This window comes from Prunus dulcis, chromosome 4, assembly GCF_902201215.1.
Source record: "Prunus dulcis chromosome 4, ALMONDv2, whole genome shotgun sequence".
NCBI lineage: Eukaryota > Viridiplantae > Streptophyta > Magnoliopsida > Rosales > Rosaceae > Prunus > Prunus dulcis.
In genome coordinates this window covers 8,180,241-8,202,616 of record NC_047653.1, presented here as the reverse complement: position 1 = coordinate 8,202,616, position 22,376 = coordinate 8,180,241, and the positions used below count along the sequence as shown (strand labels likewise).

At 34.4% G+C, this 22,376-nt stretch overlaps 2 protein-coding genes across 10 annotated transcripts; both read right to left on the bottom strand.

Moving 5' to 3' along the window:
• Positions 1 to 371: 371 nt before the first annotated feature.
• LOC117626273 (transcription factor JUNGBRUNNEN 1) lies at positions 372 to 2,227 on the bottom strand. Its single transcript, XM_034357946.1, has 3 exons — positions 2,026 to 2,227; positions 1,259 to 1,593; positions 372 to 803 (listed from the first exon to the last, which is right to left on the bottom strand). Exons 1-3 carry the CDS (start codon positions 2,225 to 2,227, stop codon positions 372 to 374), a joined length of 969 nt encoding a protein of 322 aa, XP_034213837.1.
• A 6,972-nt stretch (positions 2,228 to 9,199) lies between these two features.
• Positions 9,200 to 21,655, bottom strand: LOC117624659 (molybdenum cofactor sulfurase). 9 transcript variants are annotated; one of them, XR_004585352.1, is made up of 22 exons: positions 21,313 to 21,655; positions 20,933 to 21,031; positions 20,691 to 20,749; positions 20,265 to 20,425; positions 19,650 to 19,801; positions 19,041 to 19,167; positions 18,102 to 18,204; positions 17,976 to 18,021; positions 17,525 to 17,563; positions 17,265 to 17,421; positions 16,635 to 16,731; positions 15,778 to 15,894; positions 14,748 to 14,825; positions 14,409 to 14,510; positions 14,109 to 14,184; positions 12,747 to 12,857; positions 11,962 to 12,029; positions 11,353 to 11,504; positions 10,866 to 11,088; positions 10,052 to 10,191; positions 9,643 to 9,756; positions 9,200 to 9,551 (listed from the first exon to the last, which is right to left on the bottom strand). XR_004585352.1 is itself a non-coding variant. In XM_034356040.1 (22 exons), the coding sequence occupies exons 1-22, from the start codon at positions 21,422 to 21,424 to the stop codon at positions 9,441 to 9,443; spliced, it is 2,451 nt and encodes an 816-aa protein (XP_034211931.1). In that variant the 5' UTR covers positions 21,425 to 21,648; the 3' UTR covers positions 9,200 to 9,440. The 9 variants fall into 9 exon arrangements, 5 of the variants coding, with proteins under 5 accessions (XP_034211931.1, XP_034211929.1, XP_034211930.1 ...); XR_004585353.1 differs by having other exon boundaries at positions 10,052 to 10,188; XM_034356040.1 differs by having other exon boundaries at positions 10,052 to 10,188; positions 10,856 to 11,088; positions 21,313 to 21,648.
• Between the last annotated feature and the right edge of the window lie 721 nt (positions 21,656 to 22,376).

The following is a 22,376-nucleotide window of genomic DNA, read 5'->3' as shown; positions in this document are numbered from 1 at the left end:
TCGAGGTACTTGAACGACATAAAATAAGACCTTGAGTTGAGCCTTAGATTGAGTTCTTGCACGTTTATGTATGTAACCAAGAATTAATAAAAAAATATATAAAAAGGTTTTCCAAATGTCGAAGCTTCAAGCGACATGAACAACCTGGCTCTTTTAATTTGCAGCAGCCCCCCTGACGACCTTCAACATTTTCTCAAAAGCCCTCAGATTGCATTGCACTAGATTCTATTTATAGAAATTAATTCATACAATATTAGAATACATCCAAATTTTATAAACAAGGCAACAAGATAAAATTAATATATATCAGTTCGTCAAAACATGAACTCCTACACTCTAGCACTTCCCCACTGCAACATTAATTATTCCATTTACACCAGAAACGTTGGATCAAAAGCAAGATGGACGGCGGCGGATCTAAGCTCATCCCAGTTCTCATTCAAAAGCTCATTCTCAAGATCTTGATACGAAAAGTCTGAGAAAGTCTCCATGTACGGATATGTAGCAGGCATGTTGGAGCTCAACTGGCCTACTGCATGCAGCTGCTGGTTGCTTCCATTGAAGTTGTTCATGTTGGTATGGTTCACAACAGGCTTCTTCTCTTCGTAGCAAATAATATTGTCTGAAGTACCAAAACTGATGTAATTGTTAGACTGATCTAGGTCATCTTGATCACTTGTGCATTTCTTGGAGCTCACTGTGTCCATTGGATGGCGTTTAGCTCCGGATAGCCCTCTCCAATCTGCTGTATATTTTTTGTACGAGACATTTCTCTTGAATATCCGGCACAATGTCCATATTTCCTGAAACAAGTGAACCATTGCATCCATCAGAACATAAGCCTTTATATATGGTCAAATGAGAAAGGAAAATTTTATTTAGCTAGTGTAGGTCATGGATCATTATGAGTTTACTTTGACATCATGACTGGTTTATGGTTAAGGTTAATTTCAGCCTGGCTAGCTCTAGTACTTTCTTGGTAAATTATGAAAAGTACTAATGTGAGATGCGAAATGCATATAAGAAACGTTTTTTTATTTATGCCTGACTTATATTGGTGGACAAATTCTTTATGTTGTCAGATTATGAATTTGAAACACGTATTTAGACAGAATAAAAAATGAACAATAATTCAGAGATTCACAGCCTAACAAGCATCTTATGTTATCAGACAGTGACATTTCGCACATGAACAAAATTGTAATTAACTTGAAAAATAAAAGGGTATAGGAAACTAGGATGCAGATTTTTCACTTACAGCTTCTTGTTGAGGATCAGTACTATTGATGTTCTTAGTGTTGGAGCTGCGGTGAATGTATTCATTAGAACTGGCCGGATTGGGAAGGCGAAACTCGTGCATCATCCAATCGGTTTTGGTGCCTTTGCCTGCACTTCCACGGTAGTAAACCAATGTTTTCTTGAGGCCAATGCAGGCATGGCCTTGTCCTCCATGGGAATGTATCGGCTTGTCAATCCCAGTTGCCTTCCAAAATCCAGAGCCTGTAACTCTGTTGGGTCTGATGCTGTTCTTGTACTTTCTCCCTCTTTTGCAGAAGAAGTACCATTCCTTCTCTCCTGCTGTACTTATCGCTTCTGCGCATACACACATAATATTGAAGTTAATCACAAATTAATTGACCCATATGTTTGAAAGAACAAGATCTATAGTTGGAGCTAGCTGCGGCACTTATAGTAGAGCTAGGTTTATAGCAATACATGGAAAAACTAAAAGGGTTACAGAAATTGTTTGCTGATCATATATTTTATATACTAAAGTAATTTTTCTTGATAGTATAAACTATATATAGTAGTTAAATTAGAAATAAAGAACTAGCTAGTACTGGGAACCAGTGCAACCAATATATATTCTAGGCCACCTTTTGCTCAGTATCCTTTGAGTTTTTGAAGCAATTTAACCCTAGCTATCTTCTTGTCTTCTTCTTCTTCCAATTAAGGATATACCAGAGAATAAAAAAGAGGGAAAGTAAAAATTCATTATAGGGACATATATATATGTATGCATACTTGGAAGATCCCAAGGATCGTGCTTGTAGATGTCAATGGATTTGATGAGCTCTATGCTGATTGCTTTCTTCTCAACCTTCCGGCGAAGATAGAACTCCACAAGTTCTTCATCTGTCGGGTGAAACCGAAATCCTGGAAGTTGAACATCATCTTCATCAATATATTGATGATCATCCTTAGTGCTGGTGTAGTTGCTGTCCATGATTTTGAGATCTTCTTCCAACTCTAGCTTAGCTCCTCAATCAATTTTGTTGTGCTCTGTTATGTAACCTCAGTGCAGAAGCGATGGTCTGTAGCAGTTTTGAAATATGGGTGCAAGTGCAAGAGAAGGTTCGATAATTAAGCTGAAGAGTCATAGGCCTTTGTGTTATTTATAAGGTGAAGAAAGTCATAAAAACTTAGTTTTATTAGGTCAAGTCATAAAGGTTGACTCTGGCAGGCCAGAAGTCTTGAACCATTTTGGTTCTAGGTCGCCGTTTAAGACTTTATCTTGCTATACTAGTTGTAAGATGTATAGTCTCAGTCAGTGCCATATATGTATAATGTATGCACTCCCTTCAACTCATTTAGGAATTTCAAGGCATCATAACAAGGCCAAATAGAGAGAAACGTTAAACATTTATGGGTATTTTTTTTGGTTTTGAACCGATAGAAATTTATTGATATCAAAGAAACAAAGTATAATTGCATCAGGCAAAAGCCAAAAGGATTAGACGAGCCACTCTACACTTTGATTATTGGACAAATCAACTTACATCCTTCTCGCTAAAACGATTAGGTTGAAACAAAGCCCATGATAAAGTAACGCAGTCCCTATGCATGCCTTAAAACCAAAACACAAAAATTTGTACCTATAAACAAACATAATTTTGCGACATGCATCAATCCATATATTACATTGATAAGTACAATTTTTTTTTTTAAAAAAAAAAAGTAAAACTCACATACACCAACTTGTACAATACATTTGTACGATTATAGCACTCATCACGCGGTATGTAAATTTTTATTCATTTTAAAAAGTGCAATTAAGACCCATTTTTTTCTTATGGCATAAGTTTCATACAAATATTAATTGTCATATAATATACATTACCTTGCATAAAGGGCACACAACAGTTTGTGGGTCATTGATTTGTGCAAAGAAGTTTTGCGTGGTAGAAGAGGTAAGGATCCAAGAACATATGGAGATCACATTATCGGTCCTCATAAAGGCTTCCTTTGTGTATAAACAAATCAATTATAATTCGATGGCACGAGGGATTTGAATTATTTGAACATCTGCATATGAAAATTATGCAGTTCTATAACATTGCGACACACAGTATTATCTAGGTTAATGTGGCCCATGATTTGCACGGCTTTCCAAATTTTTTATTTATGAAGTATATATTTTGCTTCAATATTTATGTGGTCAAAAGCGTCTATTAATTATTATGGATGGAAGAGATCCCAGTTCAAAAAAGGCAAAAACGAGAACCACACTCAAGAGCAGATTAAGATGGGGGGAAGTGCAAAATGGGGGACTGCTTGGATTCTAGTTAGAATAATAATGTATCAATTGTAAATGGTCTAACCCAATGAAAAATAGTCTTGACTTGCATAATAGAATTCTCAAGTTTGAATTTCATGACATCAATTTGTGTTTATATGTGAGAAACTTCCTCCCTTTTAATTTAGACCATCACTTATGCTGAAAAATATATATTAATGGACCAATTAATGAAAGACTTCTGAAGGCACAAAATAGTATTCAACATGCACATTAAGATCCATAGAACTCTTAACTCGTTATAGCACTTTGTTCTTAAAAATTGCTTCCATTACCCAATTGGTAAATTGCAAATTAGAACGTGAGAATCTCACGGCGATGAGATGCATTAGTTTTGCTCTAAAAATTTAGGATAGATCACACTATAAAACGATAGGATATTTAGATATTTTTACAACAAAATAATACACCCACAACAAAATTACGTTGTCATAATAAGTCCAATCACAATGAGGTATCAAACTCATCACAAATATATATATTGTCCTTACATTCATATGAGTTAGACCTAAGACTTCTTCCAACTTACTGTAAGACAAAATTATCACTAAACTTAAACGGGCCTAAAGAATTCACATCAATTGATTCCAAAGCTAATTTATGAGAGATAAATTTTAGTTATCAACCTCTTATGAATAGTCTTCCATCATCCTCCAGTCCACGTTAGACAACAATATCCATATTATGCCTTAATTGCACATGAAACGAGGCAGTACATAATTAGTTTACGTTCTTCATGATAAAATGATTAATTCCTTATAATTAGAGAGTTTTTCTATTTAAAACCCACACTTCTCTTTGTTCGCCCCATATTCTAAGTTCACCCAAATTTCTAATTCAAAATTTCACAATTTTTAAGCAAACCACACTATCTTCCCAAACTACCCCTAAATATACACCCATCAGAACACACACACACACACACACACACAAACTCATCAACCTCACAGCCACACCCCACACCCCACTAAACTGTAAGTCTAGATAATATTTCAAATCCAGAAACAGATTCTTGTAGTTCAAGCCAACCAGGAGTAATGGAATTCTTCAGACAATTTAAGTTTCTTAAAGGAAAAGAAAGAAACAAGGAACAAAGCAAACACTCTAAGCAGCTCTTTACCCTCTCTACATTTGTGAGAGATGAACAACAGAGAACCAACTTCTTGGATGATCCACAAAATTTCCGATCTGGAGGGTTGTTGTCTTGTTTAACAACAGCTTTATAATGTTCAGCATTAGATTGTCTACAAGAGAGAAAAAAAAAAAAGAAAAAAAAAAGCATAAATGAGAATCTTAGAATATCAGAATTTATTGTGATACACATTAGATCTTTAGGGAAAAGTTTTACACCCCACACCCCACACCCCACAACTCCAGTTACCATAAAAAAGTTCACTCTAGATTATCTTTAGATACTTACAACTTAATATGAAGAGTGGTGGGATGTATGTATATATGTATTAGGGTTAAGTATTAGATGACTTTTTTTTTTTTTGTCTTTTTACACAATAATAAAACTTAAAAACTTAATAATTTAAGTATTAGGATGAACAAAGAAAAATGTGAGGTTTAAATAGAAAAACTCTAATTAGATATGCATGTGATTAGGTCATAATACATATCAGTCTTATGAAACAAACTGAACGACAGAAACACTGGTGCCCATCTTAACGGAGTTAGGGAGTGAGATACGCAAACAAAACCCATGTGATTGGATCCAAATTCCAAGTTTTCCAACATGTAGAATAACAAGCGGAAGACAACGAAAATGACAAAATAGATGGACTCACTCAACTCAACCACGTGTTTTTGAATTTAGGACAAATGGATTATCATATTCTTACTAAAATAATATATTGCTAATCCAAAGTCTACAAATAAACCCATCTAAGATAATTGCTTCCCTTTTCTTCGGGCCATTGAATTGACCTTATCATTTTTCTTTGTCCATTTTCAAAGAAACACATGCATTAATTGCATTTTCTTGTCAAATTTACAATATAAAATACATAGATAAAGGAATTTCTAGAAGAGTAGGAGGTGATTTACATTTGAATCCCATTTCAAAGGGATGAATTGTCAAAATTATCCTAAATAATCGGCAATAAACTTATTATAGTAACTTTAGTCTAGTCTTTTTTATCTTTTCGATTTCGTAATAAATTTTAAATTCGAAATATCTCTTTTCTAAATTCAAAAGACACATTTTTACCATGTACCTTTTGATAAAAATATTGATGCTATTATGATAAATATTCTTAAAGTATGTAAGTTCACGATATGCGGCCTATTAATTGTTGACCAAGTAGTTTTAGTACATGATAAAATATTTAAGGTCTAATAGTATTTTTCTTTCCAATATTAAACAGAAATCGTACAAGTTCGAATCTTCTTTCGTAGTTGATCAACACAATAAATTGTTGAATTTTATATACTCGCTTGAAGTATGGTGAGAATCTTAGTGCTTGTTTGGCATTGCTTATTTGGGGTGATAAGTGATTTTTAAAAATTTTTAGGAAGCCCAACCCGTTTAGTAAACTATGAGAAAATTACTTATTATTAAAAATTGTTGTGAGAGAAAGCTATAAGGGAAACCAGCTAATGAGGTGCTTTCATTTTCTAATTATGCAAGAATCAGTTTCGAAGAGGTGCTGGGTTTAATGATTATGCGGGAATTATTTTCTGATTATACAGGAATTAGTACCAACAACACTTTTAACAAAAAGTTTGCCGAACGCAAACTGTTTTCTCTCACAGCAAATCTGACAGCGATTATTTTCACAGCACAACAATGTCAAACTAACCCTTAGTCCTTTTCAATATGTTATACATGAAAAATTGAATGGTATATATCTTCCTTTGTATAGTATCTGTATAGTATCGTAAACAAGATATGACCCCTATTAGAAAATGATAGGTTTTGAGTCTCTTGACTTTGCCATGGCCAACGAGTTTCTGACCTTATTTTTGACGCGAAATCGTGAAGCCTAGACATATTAAGACACGAATTACCATTTAATTAAATTGTCAATCGAAGAATTAATCTAGAAGCCTAACAGCCACCGGACGGTGGCAGTGAGACATTTGGTCCTACACCCTCTCAAAACGGATCGAAGTAAATTTCAATTCGACCAGTTTATGAATATAAAAACATGAAATCATAAACTGGTCGGCATAATTGTTTCGATTTAAATATAATAAAATCATGCATAATTGTTTTCACTATTATATACACTTTATTAAGATATAATATTATTGTGAAGTATGTAAACAGATGTACATTTAAATAAATAAATGAAACTGTCGGCTATTCTAAGACTAAACTAAAATAAAATAAATGAAACTGTCTCCATCATGTATCATTCTGAAATCTATTGTGGACAAGAATTTATTTCCGACCCTCAAAAATCGATGGCTTTTGTAGTTAATTCACTAAACATCACTTGCTCATATTATATCATTTTCGGAAATTCACAAAATTTCTCAGAGGATCTAAAGGATAATTTTAAAAAAAAAATGAGGAAAAAAAACAAACAAAAACAAACAAACAAAAAAAAAAAAGAAAGAAATATATATATATATATACGGTCTCTTTTTATTGAGGAATTCCTCAAATAATTTTATGGGACACTTTTTAGGGTTCTCTATGAAATTTTTGAGGGTCGGAATCTTGGAAATTCTACTTGTATATGCTCAACTTGCAGGATTTTTTTTCTTTCTATTAGATTTCTATCAGGCATAATATGTTGTTAATGTCAGGTCATGTGTGCACCGCAATGATTAATTAATACAACTTTAGCAAGAAAAATTATTAATTAGTACATATAGCTTGCAAGTAAGACAACGCTATAAAATAATTATATGCATTAAAATAGATAAGGATAATAAAAAAATTAGAAACAAAGTAGAATGATGGAGCAGTCACTACAGCCATCGACACGGAGGGATGGAGGTCAACTTAAACTAATTATAATTAAGATTAAGTGAAAGGAATTTACTGGCTTTAAAGGGGAAAAAAAAAGTTAAGAACCTACTTAAAGAAATAGCATGTAGCAGCCATGAGGAAAATAGAACAATATATAAGAACAAGTCCACGCGTATAGACAAGACAAAATTAAAACCTAGTTAGTTGAGCAAGGACCAAGGAGCAAAAATAGTACTCTAAGCCTAGTGGCTTAGTTACCAAGTCAATTAAGACAAAACATATATTTTTATTTTTTTAATACAAGCGATAGCCTAAATTATAAAGCAAGGAGAAGAGTTTCCTCACACACATTACCAAGATTTCATGGAGATTCGAGCCTGATTGGTCTGCACGTCAATGTTTTTTTTCATTGGGCTAGATCTCGTAGTGACAAAACATGTATTATTTGATGCTTTTTGATGTTTGAAAATTTGAACTAAAATGGAACCGAGTTTTGCACTAGCAGAGAGCCACAAAAACCATGTCAAAAGTGTTGAAGAATATAAGTTCAACATCGGAACTTGACTAAATGAAATACAATATATAATGAATAGTTCCACTATTAATATCATCGAAGTCTTTTGTGATAAAATTTCACACATACTGGGCTTTGTAGGTGATTAAGTTGTGGACAATATAGATGTTGCTAGTAGTGGATCGCTAACCCGTCTATCTGTAATTTAAAAAAAAAAAAAAAAAAAAAAAAAAAAGGAAAAAACGCCAAAAAAAAAAGAAAGAAAGAAGGGGACCATGACCGTTGGTCATATAAAGTCTAAAGTCTAAACAGGCGCATTCCAGGCTAAGTTCAGCTGTTTTTGTTTTGGTCAGAGACTTCGGCTGCTTTCATTTTTGCATTATTTCAGTTTTGTTTACTAATTGTATTGTTGAGCTTAACTGATCTTTAGAGACTTGTTCTCATTACTTCAGAAAAAAAACATTTCTTCTCCTTACTTTTTTTTTATTTTGACAATTCGGTATTCAAAATTATTCTAACTTACGGTTGAGGAGGATTGAACTCAGGTACAAGGAAACAAACGACCTACCCTATATATGCGTTTCCTCTCATTAATTAAGGGTTGAGATTGTAGATGAGAGAGAGCTGAGGAAGAGGTAAAGGAAATATATTACATCATTTTTTAAAATAAAAATAAAAACTATTAAAACAAATTTAAAAGATGGGAATGTGGTGCACCTGAGATGAAAATACATAGGTCGAAAGTACGATGATGGAATTACCATATTATCATTAATTTTCGAAATTCTTCCTTTTTACTTTGACCAAAAAGTTGAGATCGAAATCTTTTTACCCAAACACGGCGTGGTACTTTATTATGCAACACTTTGCTACAAAGTTCAGGTTGAAACTTGAAAGAAGGCACAGGTGGAAGATGAAAACCGTCGTCTATTATCCTCATTAAAAAAGATGACCAACTATTTGACACGCCAAATTTTCCCTAAACTTTGCTTTCTAAAAAAGAAGATTTGAATGACTAATGAAACAGAGAATCTGATTATATGTCAAATATTACATTGTTGATTTTCAAAATTATTGGCAAGAGATGTAGCCAGCATGAACAACTTTATGTTTCTAAGAACTGCAAAACCAGAGTATATGAATTTTGTATATACTTAAGTTACACACATATATACAATATATATTGGCACTGAAGAGCTCAAACATGTATAAATGTCATTCCATTTTTCTGGGAGGCCACAACCGTATAGAGAAAGTGTGTATAAATTTGGTCGAATGCTTCTGTAGAGGACTGTTATCAAGTTCTATAATTGGACTACTAACATGTATACCAATCTGTCCGAAAGGTTCTATAATTTCCAGAGATGGAAGTACATTATTTGTTAGATTCTGCAGGAGTGTTGATCCATGTACATGCCATGAAGCTAAGAGACATTTGGATGTACATCTTGCCCCACTTGAAGCCACAAATCACCATCCCTCCCTACTGGTTCGCTTCTTTCGTATTTCAGCAGTATCCCGAAAAAAATCTTTCCCTGCATCCGCAAAAGTTTTGATTTTATTTGCATTAGTAAGAATTAAAGACAACAAAATAAACATTACTTTTTAATAACTGTAATGGATGACCTTCATTCTCCTATACGATGCTAGAGTAGCCAAAGGTTCATTCGACCTCTGCAGTAGTCCGGCTTCGTCATGAACAATGTTGATCATCTGGCAACGGTTGCATCCACCCAGGGACTAGGAAACAAAAAAAATAGAGTGAGACCATCCTTACATATGAAGTAAATGATACTATATTCAGTAACTGGTTTCATAAATTTTCAAAAACTCATGTAAGATATTCAAATAATTATCATCTCTAGACTCAAGTTCCATGAGGCAAACAACCATTTTTACATTAACAATGCATCTCACAGAACTATAAACAATCACAACTTCAAAACATATTCTGGACTATCTGGAGTATCCAGAGGAACACCAGTGTATCTCTAAAATTATCCATTACTTTCTCTATTCAAGTTATAGAACTTACTGTGAAGTACTTATTTCCAATTTTAAGAATTTTCCATCCATCTTCAGCATATGGTTCACCTCCAGATATGACAATGTTGGGCCGAAATCTCATTGGACTTATTTGGCTTGCTGCTCCACAAGCACCTTTTTGTACATCTTCTGCCCTCAATCATTCAGTTGCATAAACTTTTAAATCAATAAATATCAGGGGAAAAACAATTCTTATACACCAAATGACAACTAAATTGAAAAGAGCATAGACACAAATTGTTTTAATATAGAAACTTCACTGCACGTGGCTAACTTTGGGCCTTTGGTAAAATTTTGGAATCTATTCTTCAGCTAGCTACCTTTTGGAGGGGCTGTAACCACAAACCAAAAGTGCTTGACATCTTCACAATCCTTTTACTCTGCAGCAAGAGGTTCCACTCTCTGGAAAGCTAATCATGCCTGATTTTTTCCCTGTTGCTAGACTTATTTCTTCTGAGTTCTAATTCCCCGAATTCTGTAAAGGAGCAATCAAGTGTCATAACACTTGGCTCATTCTCTAAATCCTCAACTAATTTCCTAAAAGGTCTTGGGCTGTCTATAATGCGATAGGGTAGGCATAAGAAAGGTATTAGGCCGGAATTAAGTCAATGAGGGGGAAAAAAACAATAGGAAAAAAAATATTTTCTCAAAGATTCCAGGGTACAGGAAAATCAATCCATATTGCAATTGTATTCAGAACAGAAGATAGCTCATGCAAGTCTCGATCGTTTCACATCAGAGTGCAAGAATTTCCTCGCTATATGACTTGCAACAGTTCAATGTAAGAACATACTTGTGCTTACTCTCTGGCTGAGGTCAGACACGCTTTCCTCAGATATCAATAAGAACTGAGCTTCATTGGAAAAATTCAACATGCTCTGCACCTCTCTTCCCATGCTTGCACTTTTGATCTTATTCAAGCAAAAGTTGTGATTGGAACTAAAACAGCGGAATAAAGTGCATGGTCGACCAATGGCATTGCTGAACCAAATATTGACTTCATTCTTGTAGCTCTGTACTTCATATCTAAGCCCCCCAAAAAAAGAAAAAAGAAAGAACAAAAAAACAAACCAAATGTTAACCAATAAACCTTTATAGAATGTAGGGGATAGCTCAAAAACAAAGGGAATTTTCTAAATTACTTCAAAACAGCGACAAATTAACAAGTATATTATCATTGTAATAGTATCTAAACATTCCATCAATCCAACAAGTCTAACAAGGCCATGACACTCTAGAACAAAGGAGTAACAAGCAGTTAAAAAGACAGATACACAAATATTATCTTGCCTTTGGCCATTTAACTTAATTTGTTCGCTCCCACCATTACATGAATCTGTGATAAAGTTGATTGGCAGTTTCACTTGGCATCGTGGTGACTCTACAAACATTATTCCCTTGTCAAGGTCAATAAAAGTACTTATAAAGCACATTTCAGGAACCTGCAAAACCAAATTCAGAAGAGTTAAAAGTTAAATGCTAATCAATTTTTTATGGTCAAAGAATAAACAAATTCGATGTTCACTATTCTCCAAAATTTGAAAGACCCTCTGAAGACCAGATCAGACACTTGGACATATTACCCATATAGGCCGCCCTAGAATAAAGAGCTCTTTTAAATTTTATTTTATTCTTTTCCCTAATCATTCACCTATAAATATCCCATACCTTTAACTACAAGGAAAAAAACCTAATCCTCTTAATTTAAAAAATTAAAAGAAAAAGTTACCCGTACCCTAGGCACAACATCGGCACGGGATGAACATGAATGTACCGATCCCACGTGTTGGAGCCATGCCTAGGGTCTGAGCCAATTGCACTGTGTTTGTGCGCATTCGCATGTGCTTGAAACTACTAAATTGGTTTTTTGGGTCGAAAACTACTAAATTGATATTTCACCTTCTTCTGTGTAAGAATTTCACCACTTAGGCTTGTAAGAACCCATTCCCGATCATGAAGCAAACCTGCTTAAAAACCACCGAAAAAATAATAAAATTCCATTAACCAATACACTCCCAGATATGACAAAGATTCTACCCATCAAACAGGGATATTCAAATAATGGAACATACAGTGCCTCTAGGCCCTCTATATATTGTCACTGCATTAAGATGCATACATTCATACATACATACATACATAGAGACACAAATATATATAATAAATAACAAACGAAATTTTGCTAATTTCCTGGAGCAGCACAAACTTATAAGACATGAACAGATAGTATGCCAAAGAAAAAAAGGAAAACAATTATAAAATCATAAGGTTCAATCTACATTCTTGAAACCGTGAAACACATCCAGCTTTATTAAGTCACCAAGGTTCAACAACAAAATTTGGTTCTGGTAAATGTTAATACATGTTATCTTCAAGAGATAAGTACAATTCCAATCTCCTCTTCTTTATGCTTCGCCACATATAACCACTGCTTGCTACGCTCTTCACCGAAATAGGGTGATCCTAAGTATGATAATCCATGGGGGTATAACTTTTCTTTTCCATCATAATGACTATCAAATAACACTTTTTACATAAGATTAACTGGCACGGCAGGCTTGTATCCTTGTGTTATTCAAAAAGGTGCCTCCTACTGCTATGTACAATATTATTAAATTATGATGATATTTTACACAACTATTCCAAGAAAAAACACATAAAATGTGAAGACAATAAATAGCTACCAGTAGTGCTCAAAGGCCAACTTTCCACATTGAATCCTGCACATGATTTTATTGGGTAAACAGTGATAGACTTGAGATAGAAACTGGCAGCTCCTAGTCTGCTTTCAGAACCTACAATATATTAATAAGTAAACGAATTTTAGTGTAGAGCAACCCATGTACACAAAACCCACAGTGAAAAGAGTGTAAAGAAAGCAAAAACTGACAAGAGAAATAGGAGACATGGAAAAAGCTCACAAGGCCCACTCAATTAACCATCCAAAATCTGGGTTTTGGTTTCCACAAATGAGCGCTCCTCTCCTTAAATAAAAAAACTCTACTATTTCTCTCATCCAATATCATAAAAAAGATGTGGAATGGGAGATGAAAAAAAAGTTATATTAGAGAATTTGTATTTTAAGAGTATAAGAATGCTTCTACTTTGTTTATGGGCTTAACTAGTATCCTAAATTAGGTGTTTTGGTTGCTAGCTAGTTTCCTATTGAATTAGGGTTGTACTCTATTTAAACAATTTCACAATTATAATTTAGGTAGAGGCACACGATGCAATCCAGTTTGTAGCCATGTGAAGCCTAAGTTATTGAAGTGAGAAATAAAACCATGTTAAAGTTCAAAGATCCCCAAATATAAAAGGTCTGGTTCAAAATTTCAGATAAGTTGAACCCTAACACATTCAGGAGTAATACTGAGAGACTATTGAAGATCTTAAAGATCATATCCAAGGAAACTCAAGGCTCAAGGTGGCATGACAACATTCATTCACGGTAGCACAAGTACAAATCCAATTCACTTTTATGTTTTGAGTTTGCTTTAAAATTATAAGTTTCAATTATGTTTATGACTGATTTAACAAGCTAGGCATAATTAGCCTCTATGCTATCTCTTGAATGGCTGTTCTTTTGTAAGAACATTTGGTTCCTATAGGAGTGTAATTTAGTTTCCTACGTTGCCATTGTTTAGTTTCTTATTATAACTAATGTTCTGCTTCATGTAGACCCTGTAAGGATTATGATTGAAGCACCTTATTCTCTCCCTCTTTATTTCTCAACATACAATACCATGCAAAAGACACCACACATAGATACGTCATCCGTGCTGCACAGAATTTTACTATTCCCAGTCCTTTTCTTTCCTATATTAATAACATGAGAAACGATCACTTCATCTTGTGACGGAAACAATGACATGGCTTAAAATTTTGAAAATGCAAAGAAAATAAGAATTAAGAGAGGGTGGGGAGGAGCAGGAGGTTGGAATCCTCCACAGGAAACGAAGATATGTAATTTAAACCAAACTTCAACTCTTTCAGACCAGAGTATAAAGCAATATATAAATTAACCTTCATTTAGAAAGGGGATGAACCTTGCATTAGTTGATACCCACTTTCAATCCAATTGGGTAATGCTACAAAGGAACTTGTAACGAAATCAATAAATTTCTGCATTTCATAAAACAAGAGAGAGAAAAGAAAATCAGACTGGAATGAAAAGCCCAAATTGGCGTTTTTGCCTTTCAAAATCTAAGAAAACAAACATTTGTTAGTTAAAGCCTGGAATGTTGTGCTTCACATCAGCTTATGCATAAAATTGGAAAGGAAATGCTGCAACACTGTACACTTCAAATTTTAACTATATTCTCTATGGCTTGAGAAAGAACATCTACCTTTGCGTCTTCAAATGTTGACATATAACCAAAGGATACTCTCACCGCTCCAGTAGGTTTTCCATGAATTATGTCATGATCATCCCAGCAAACATGTCCAGCCTAATATCCAAAACCAAATTGTTAAGACTATTTCATACCCTCAAGCAGAAACTGAAAAATACATGCCATGCGGTGGATCATTCAACTAGAATAGAATAGTCATTCATTAACTAAATCCTAAGAAAAGTCTGAAGAAAGCCCCAATCCCGCACACGCCCCCACCCCTTCCTTTCCCCTCAAAAACCACAACAACAAAAAAAGAAAAAAATCAAAATCAAAATAAATGGTTCCAAATACCTCAAAGTTTGAACGAAGATCCAAATGAGACAAGCCAAGATATTTTGCACATGCACCGGGATTGCAAAAGCATCCTGTCTACATAGAAAGGAGGATATAAAAGAATGTCAGGACCCATCACAAGTGGAGTAATATTTCTGATCTTTCTCTCACCCAACCAGATTATATATCATTACATAGAACAAATTTAGGAAATGCATGCAAAATATGAATTATATACATAGATTGACATAAGTTATCTCAGAAGATCAATTGCGTTTAAAAACAGAAGAATATTTTTATAAAATCCTAAGTACCAATTTTATTTTGGTGAGCTTAACAGAGAGAAAAATTAAAAAACACATTCCATATTGTTCTGACACCAAGGAAATGCTGAAAAATCGCCAATTACTTAAAATGCAACATATTGCAAATGAATAACACCTTGAAAAGTGACCAAGAGATGCTTATGCTATGTCCTAAGCTATTGTACATCATATATTTTGGTAATTTCACAAAGGCAAGAACATCCTAAACTACACAACAAATATTCCAACATTGCTCAAACCTGATGCTCAGATATTTAGCATACCAAGTTTGTCAACAAATGAATGGAAGAGAGTACTAGGCACCCTCTTTGTGAAGATATCAGCAAGTTCTTGTCATGTCTTCACAAAAGTAGTGCATATCACATCACACCAGATTCCAGGTTTTCTTCTAGTTCCATTATATTGGACTGGATTCTGTTAATGACAGCTTTATTATCACTATAGAGTTTCATACATTCCTGGGCATCCATACCCAATTCCCTTAGAAAGGTTTTGCCCAAATCAAATCACAAACCCTAGGGCCACCCAACAGTGTAAACCTTGCAACAACTTTAGCAATTTCAAGTTACCTATCATTTGTGAATTAGGTATTAAAAAATTTATTTTAAAAAAAAAAAAAAAAACAATCACATATTGCCATTTCTAGTAGAGTAGCATAATTTGATTGTCATGCAAAGACCAAAAGGATGGGTTGAATGCCAAATAACATCTCATAAATTTACCCGTAACTGAATTCCAGATAAAGATGCCAGTTTTTCCACTTCACGGTATCCACACCAGGAGCCATCCGACCTTTTCAAGTTGAACGAGACTGTAGGACCAAAGTCATGAAATAATGCCTAACAGAATAAAGTTTTGAAATATATCAGATTGTTATCTACAAATCTCAGAAAACATAGAAGAAAGAGATTGTCTGTCCATAGAGCATTTACTAAATTGATCAAAGATTAGACTTCTAAACTAACTAATTGTTACAGAGTATCGACAAAAAAATCGAAAGTTCTAAAGAATTGACACATTAGACCTTAATAGTATATCAAACAGAGTCATCCATGTTAGCTAGACCCACTGAAAGTCGAGAAGGTTAATACAGTCAATGAACTTTTCTCTATTGTGCCAGGTAAATAGCACAAGCACCAAGGCATCACCCACAGTCTTAAGAGGTGGTGCCACCGCCTGATACAACCAAGATGGACTCAACTCAAACTGGGGATCATGTGTCAGACCAAATTTGAACTGACATCTTGAAATTTACATAATTGGACCACAGTCAGATATAGAAAGAATCATCAAACTTGCAACTCTTTCCTACCATTTCCCAAACAACTCCTTGGCCTTTTCCCTACTTTTTTCCCTTAAAGAATTACATGCAGTGAAGTAGGCTTACTTGAAATGAATCAGAAGCCTTTGTTTTTACCAAACATTGAAAAATATAAGAAGTTCTAACTGCCACCCCCATCCTTCCCCCTCCACAACACCAAGAGATATAACATATGAAATGACGTGCATTTCATTCACTTAGTAAACGCAGCAGCTTTACTACAAAAAGAAAAGCTCAGTATTCAATTACAAAGGAAACCTTGGAATCTCCATAAAGTGTGCAAACACGGGCTCCATTTTCATGCCTCAAGCCCAAGAGCTTCTTCCTCACGTACCAGGCAAGAGATGCTGTATGCCTAGAATAATAGCAACGTCATGCATGGTTCAGAGCATTTCATCTATATTTATTATCTAGACAAAGATTATTAACTGAAGATGGAAATAAAAAAGTATGAAAATCAAGGAGAATACCCATTTTCTGGCAATGGAAAATTAAATAAAATTAAAATATACCACAGTTTTTTTTTATATATGATGAAAATTATGAGGAAAAGACTTGCAAAGTCATACTTAACTTTTTTCATTGTCCAAATGCAATGGCGGGAAATATTCTTAGCAGAAAATTGAGACAAACTAATGATGAGACAATGCAGATCCATCATTGTCCTACCTAGGTAGAGATCAGCTAATTCTCAATGTAAAAAGTGCATATATCAAGAAAAATCCCAAGGATGATTCATGTCAGAATACAATACGATGATTTTAACTTATTTCAGAGGAGCAATTCAACCGTATTACATGCATAAAGGTTTGTTTAGAAAATGAGGAGTTATTTTTATCACTACAGAGTACAGACAATGCATTTTGAAACTAACAAACTATAACATACCGAGATATGGCAGATACAGTTAGGGAATTAAGAATTTTGAACCCATGGTGAACAGAAGCTATGCTCAGGAATGAAATGGTGCCATCCTCAAAGAGCTCTTCCACACTTTTTCTTCTCCTAACAAAGTCAATATCAGCGATTGAGGTTGCGACTGTGCCTGAAATGTTCATATGATTACCAACTGTATTGCTGACTAGTGTGACCCAAAAAAAAAAAACTATACAGACTAGTGATAGCAAATTAGATATCTAGGTGCAAACCTCCACTGAAGTACGTCTTCTTCAATAACCTGGAGGCATCTGTGTTGTAAAATAAAAGTTCAAATAAGAAAAACATATCCCTAAGTTTTGATATTACATTTCAAGATGATACACTACCAAAGAAAAAATTAATGGAAGTTGCATGAGCAAAAAACTAGAACATAATTTTCACATGTAGTAAGTTCATGCAAGCAACCAAGAAGAGATCTAGTGGCCATATTTCTATAATTTTCTTTGACATCCTACTTTAAAGGGAAGAAAATGGCACATGCTACAAGAACTAAAATCACAAATAAATGAACTAGACCTACCCACCCTTGGAAAACAAGATAAAAGGCAATTTTGGTACTTTGAAGGCAATATCACAACATATATGTGAGACTGGAGAAAACTTCTAACACGCCACCAAATTATTTTTAAAATATGATTATGTTCATTATTAGTTACTTACCATTTCGAGCAATGAGCACTCCAAGTCCAGTTGGATAACCAAACAGCTTAACAAGAAACATACAGATACAAAACATTAATATCCAAAGGTAATGGTTTTTAACAAAATCCAAACAAAGACATGTACCTTATAGAAAGACATAACAACAAAATCTGCCGGATATAATGATAAATCTGGTGGTTCTGTGGCAGATCCTTTTGCAGCATCAATCAAGACCATCCAGCGCCCACTTATGAGATAAAAAAAGTATTTTAAAAAATATAAAAATAAAAAATAAAAAACTAAATGCATAATATTCAAATTGAAGAATTTTTAAAGAAATTCTCAAAACGTAATTCCTCTATAGCATACTACCTAGATGTCCCAATATAAACAGCAAAGCATACTACAATGAGCAAAACCTATGCTGTCTAACATAGAAGCATTCAAAGAGAGATCATCAGCAAAGATTCTATACTTGTCTTCCAGGAAAACCCTTCATTGAAAAGAAAGACCAAAAGGCAGAAAAATAGAGACTCGGAGGATAAATATATATCACATTCGCAGAAAAATACAAGACAACCAAGCCAACAGAAAACATGTACAGCGACGCACTAGCATGCACATGCTTATGCATGCATTTGTCTGCATACTAATGTTTGTATAGAGGATCTTCCATTCATGATATATTTTTCTTCCAGAAACAAGTCATGACACAACAGCAACATAGGTATGTACATTCAAAGCAATTCTGCCTTTCTTTTCCTTTTTATTTTATTTTTTGTAATAGAAAAGGTGAAGAACATGAGAAGAAGAGAGGTCCATAAATTAATGGGAAGACAACAAAATCCTCAACCAGCCATACAAGGTAACATTCGGCTCTCTACTAATATAACCACATCCATCGAAAATTCAAAACTGATATTGCAGTTATATTCTGCTTATGCAAGATAAAACTGGTTGCAATAATTGTAACAACAATAATCTTGTTCAGATCAAATATTCCATGAGTCATTGATTCAGATTAGAATCATATGTGAATGGCAGAGCAAATAAAAAGTTTACTGGATATAATGTATGACCTACTTGCAAAATGGAGAGCCTTCCAGAATTCTTGCCGGATCTTCTTTAATTATCTTCACCAAGTCTAGGCTGAATCTCAAACCAGAAAAATTGCACTCTGAGGGGAAGGCAAATAAGTTATATGCCTCTCCTGCATCAGGAAAATGAAATCAAATCAAATTCATGTACGTTATCATGAACTCTCCTGAAAATATCAGTATACATAACTGTTATTTATAACAGTATCCCCAAACAAAGTACAGGTATGAATATGATTTACAATTATTTGTCTCATATTTAAGACAACACTTTCACAACTGGCTTAAAGAAATCAACAACAACTTATAAATGAGAACATCAAACCACTAAAAACCAATTAAATTTTCACCCATTGTACAGTTTTTTACAACTGACTGGTGTTGCCACAGATATCCAATGAAAAATTGTCAAATCTTGAATGTCATGAAATCCCAATTTTAATTCAGCCAAACCGTTTGAACCCCCTTTCCCTACCAAAGACATGCATGAAAATGCATATTCAGATAGCAACCATCCAAAAATGCTAGGAAGATGTGCTGTGATCAAGGTCTTGCCAACTTTCCATCAATATCTAATGCATCCAGTCAGAATTACCTGTTGGTTCTTCCAGGGAACTTGCTTCATTTCTCCTTTGCACTTGGTGCTGCAACACCTTCATAGATGCTGCAGTACCATTGGATACTCCATGATGCACAGTCTCTTCAACATCCATTGCAAAGGCTGCAGCTCCTTGATCCAGAGCATATCTAAACTAATTAAGGGCCACATATATGGTGCTCAGACTCTTAAGAAGGTGAAAATGAAAAACAGAAGAATAATGACGTCAATTCAAAATTATAGTAGAGTGTACAAAATATTGCATACAAAACAAACTGGCCCAAGCTCTCCATTTGATTTCAAAAGATTTCAAGAAAAAACAACATCCGGTAAGGGAACATATATACAGGTCCAAAGACCACAAGCACTAATGGTACACAAAGTAAGTCTGTAATATCACTCAGAAGTCAATCATCTGACAAAACTGATGTTCAACTTCCATGCCAAACATTAAGCACAAACTTGTAAGTTGAGACATAAATGTTGGTGAAAAGGATCCTCTCCATTAAATGTACAAACAAAAATTCTAGAATAATCATTGAAAAAGAAAAAAAAAAAAGAAGCTAACCCCATCTATTAAAGATGATGACTGAGTGATGCATGTTAGGATACTCTCTGATCCCAAGGACACTATTGTGGTTCTCCATCGTGTATGTAAAACAGCTCTGACAGCTCCAAGGAAAGGCCTCCCCTACCAGCTTCAGTGCCGCTGTAGCCCCAGAAGTGAATATGCAGCTGTAATCTTTTGGCGATGCTTTACAATAGTCAAGGACCTATACGAATGTGACACGGCTATTCAGAAACTCACTAAAAGTACGAAATGTGGGACAAACTATTAATCTTGCACATGATTCATCAGGAAAAAAAAAATCATGATAACAAAAATTACTCATAAAGATCAATTCAGGACAATTAGTGGTCATAATATTCCCACTCTATCCAACTACTTGGAAAAGATTAGAAAAAATATATTGAACCTTTAAAATTCATTATATTGTGAGGACTAACACCAAAGCATCTAGAGATAACATATGATACCTGTTGGCGGGCTTCCCTTACAATGTCACTAGTGGAAGAACTCGTATCACTTTGACTATCTGAATTTAAATTAAGGAACTTAATGAAAAGCAACCATGAATAACAATAAGGTCATAAATTAAATTTATAACACAATTTGATTTCAACAACCAGGAGAACAATATTATATTGCAAATCCTGTTCCAGCAATTACATAACGATTTCTCACACCACAATCATTCATTTCACATGTAATAGGATACGTGGGTTTCCATAAACATTGGTAGTGAAGTCCTTAAAGATTGCTTCCATCTGCAACTCGGAGTACATGGTAGCACCAGCATGGTCCAAGTACACAAGGCCTACATTTCCCAAACCCAAAAGCATCAATAGCCAAAACCCAATAAACAAACCTCACCAACATTCCCCTGTATGCCCACCAAGAAATAAATTTTCAGAACTTAATTCATTTCCCCAGCTCAATTAAAAACTAGAAAAATTGCACTTGGGTTCAACAAATAAGACTGAAAATGATAAAACCGAAAGCTTATTTGCTTCTTGTCATTTTTTCAGCTCAAATTTCTCAAGAAGCAAACAGAGAGCAAAGGGATAGAATATAGAAGCGAATTAAAGAGAGGCAGACCATCTAATCGTTTGAATTCGGTTGCTCGGATTTCGTCAATGGTTTTGGGACCGTTCGGGTACCCATAATGCTCCCCAAACTCCCTCAGAAACGCTTCCTTGCTTGCCTCCATGCTCGATCCAACAGTGACAGAACAACAGAGAGAGAGAGAGATTCAAACGCCAACAAAGTTTTGTGCTTTCAAGCGTTCTGGAGTGTGGTTAAATTAAAAACTAAGGGAAGAAGCTTTGCACCGCCCTAACATGTACGGCCATATTCTAAGCGAGTCGGTCCATATATGTGCATTTCCACTGAACTGAACCCAATTTTTTCTGCAGACCAGAAGAAAAAAACAAAGAGATTTTCCATTTAAATCTCCCACTTCTCTTAATTTACCCATGTTCTAAGTTTACCCTAACTTTTAACTTAAAATTTTCACAATTTTTAAGAAAACCCACTATCTTCTCAAACTATCCTTAAATACACCCTAAGCTACCCTTAAAGGAGGAAGTACATTATGCACATGAGAAATAGTAAGTAATTAAATTAGTTTTGTTGTAAACACACATGGGATTAAGAGGTTGCAAAGGGAAGTTTCATATTTCATGAAGTATGAAACACGCAATGGTGTAAGTAGCTGCTAAGTCTGATCAAGTCTTATGACCAAATGGGTCAAATTGTGAAACGAATTTGACACACTTGATTTGTTGACAATGTTAATTTATAGATTGGTAAATTTTTTGTGTATAATATGTGATTCTTATTTGATTTCTACCTCTGAATGCCATCTAGAATTTTCAAACATTGAAACACTATGTATTGAAGCTTTAGGCACTTTGGGTTGATTCATTGTTTCACTTCCTCTAGCTCAATTGTACCTAAAAAAAAGGATATAAAAGGACATGAAAGGAAATAAATTTATATCAAGTTGAAGCAAAATAATGTTTCTGATATTTTGGTAGTTGTCTCACCTTTTTAAAAAAAAAAAAAAAAAATCAATAGTAACTTTCATTAACCTTCAATATAAGGCACAAATAGTTAGTACATCAATACATAACATGATAGCATAAGAGGTGGCCTCGTTA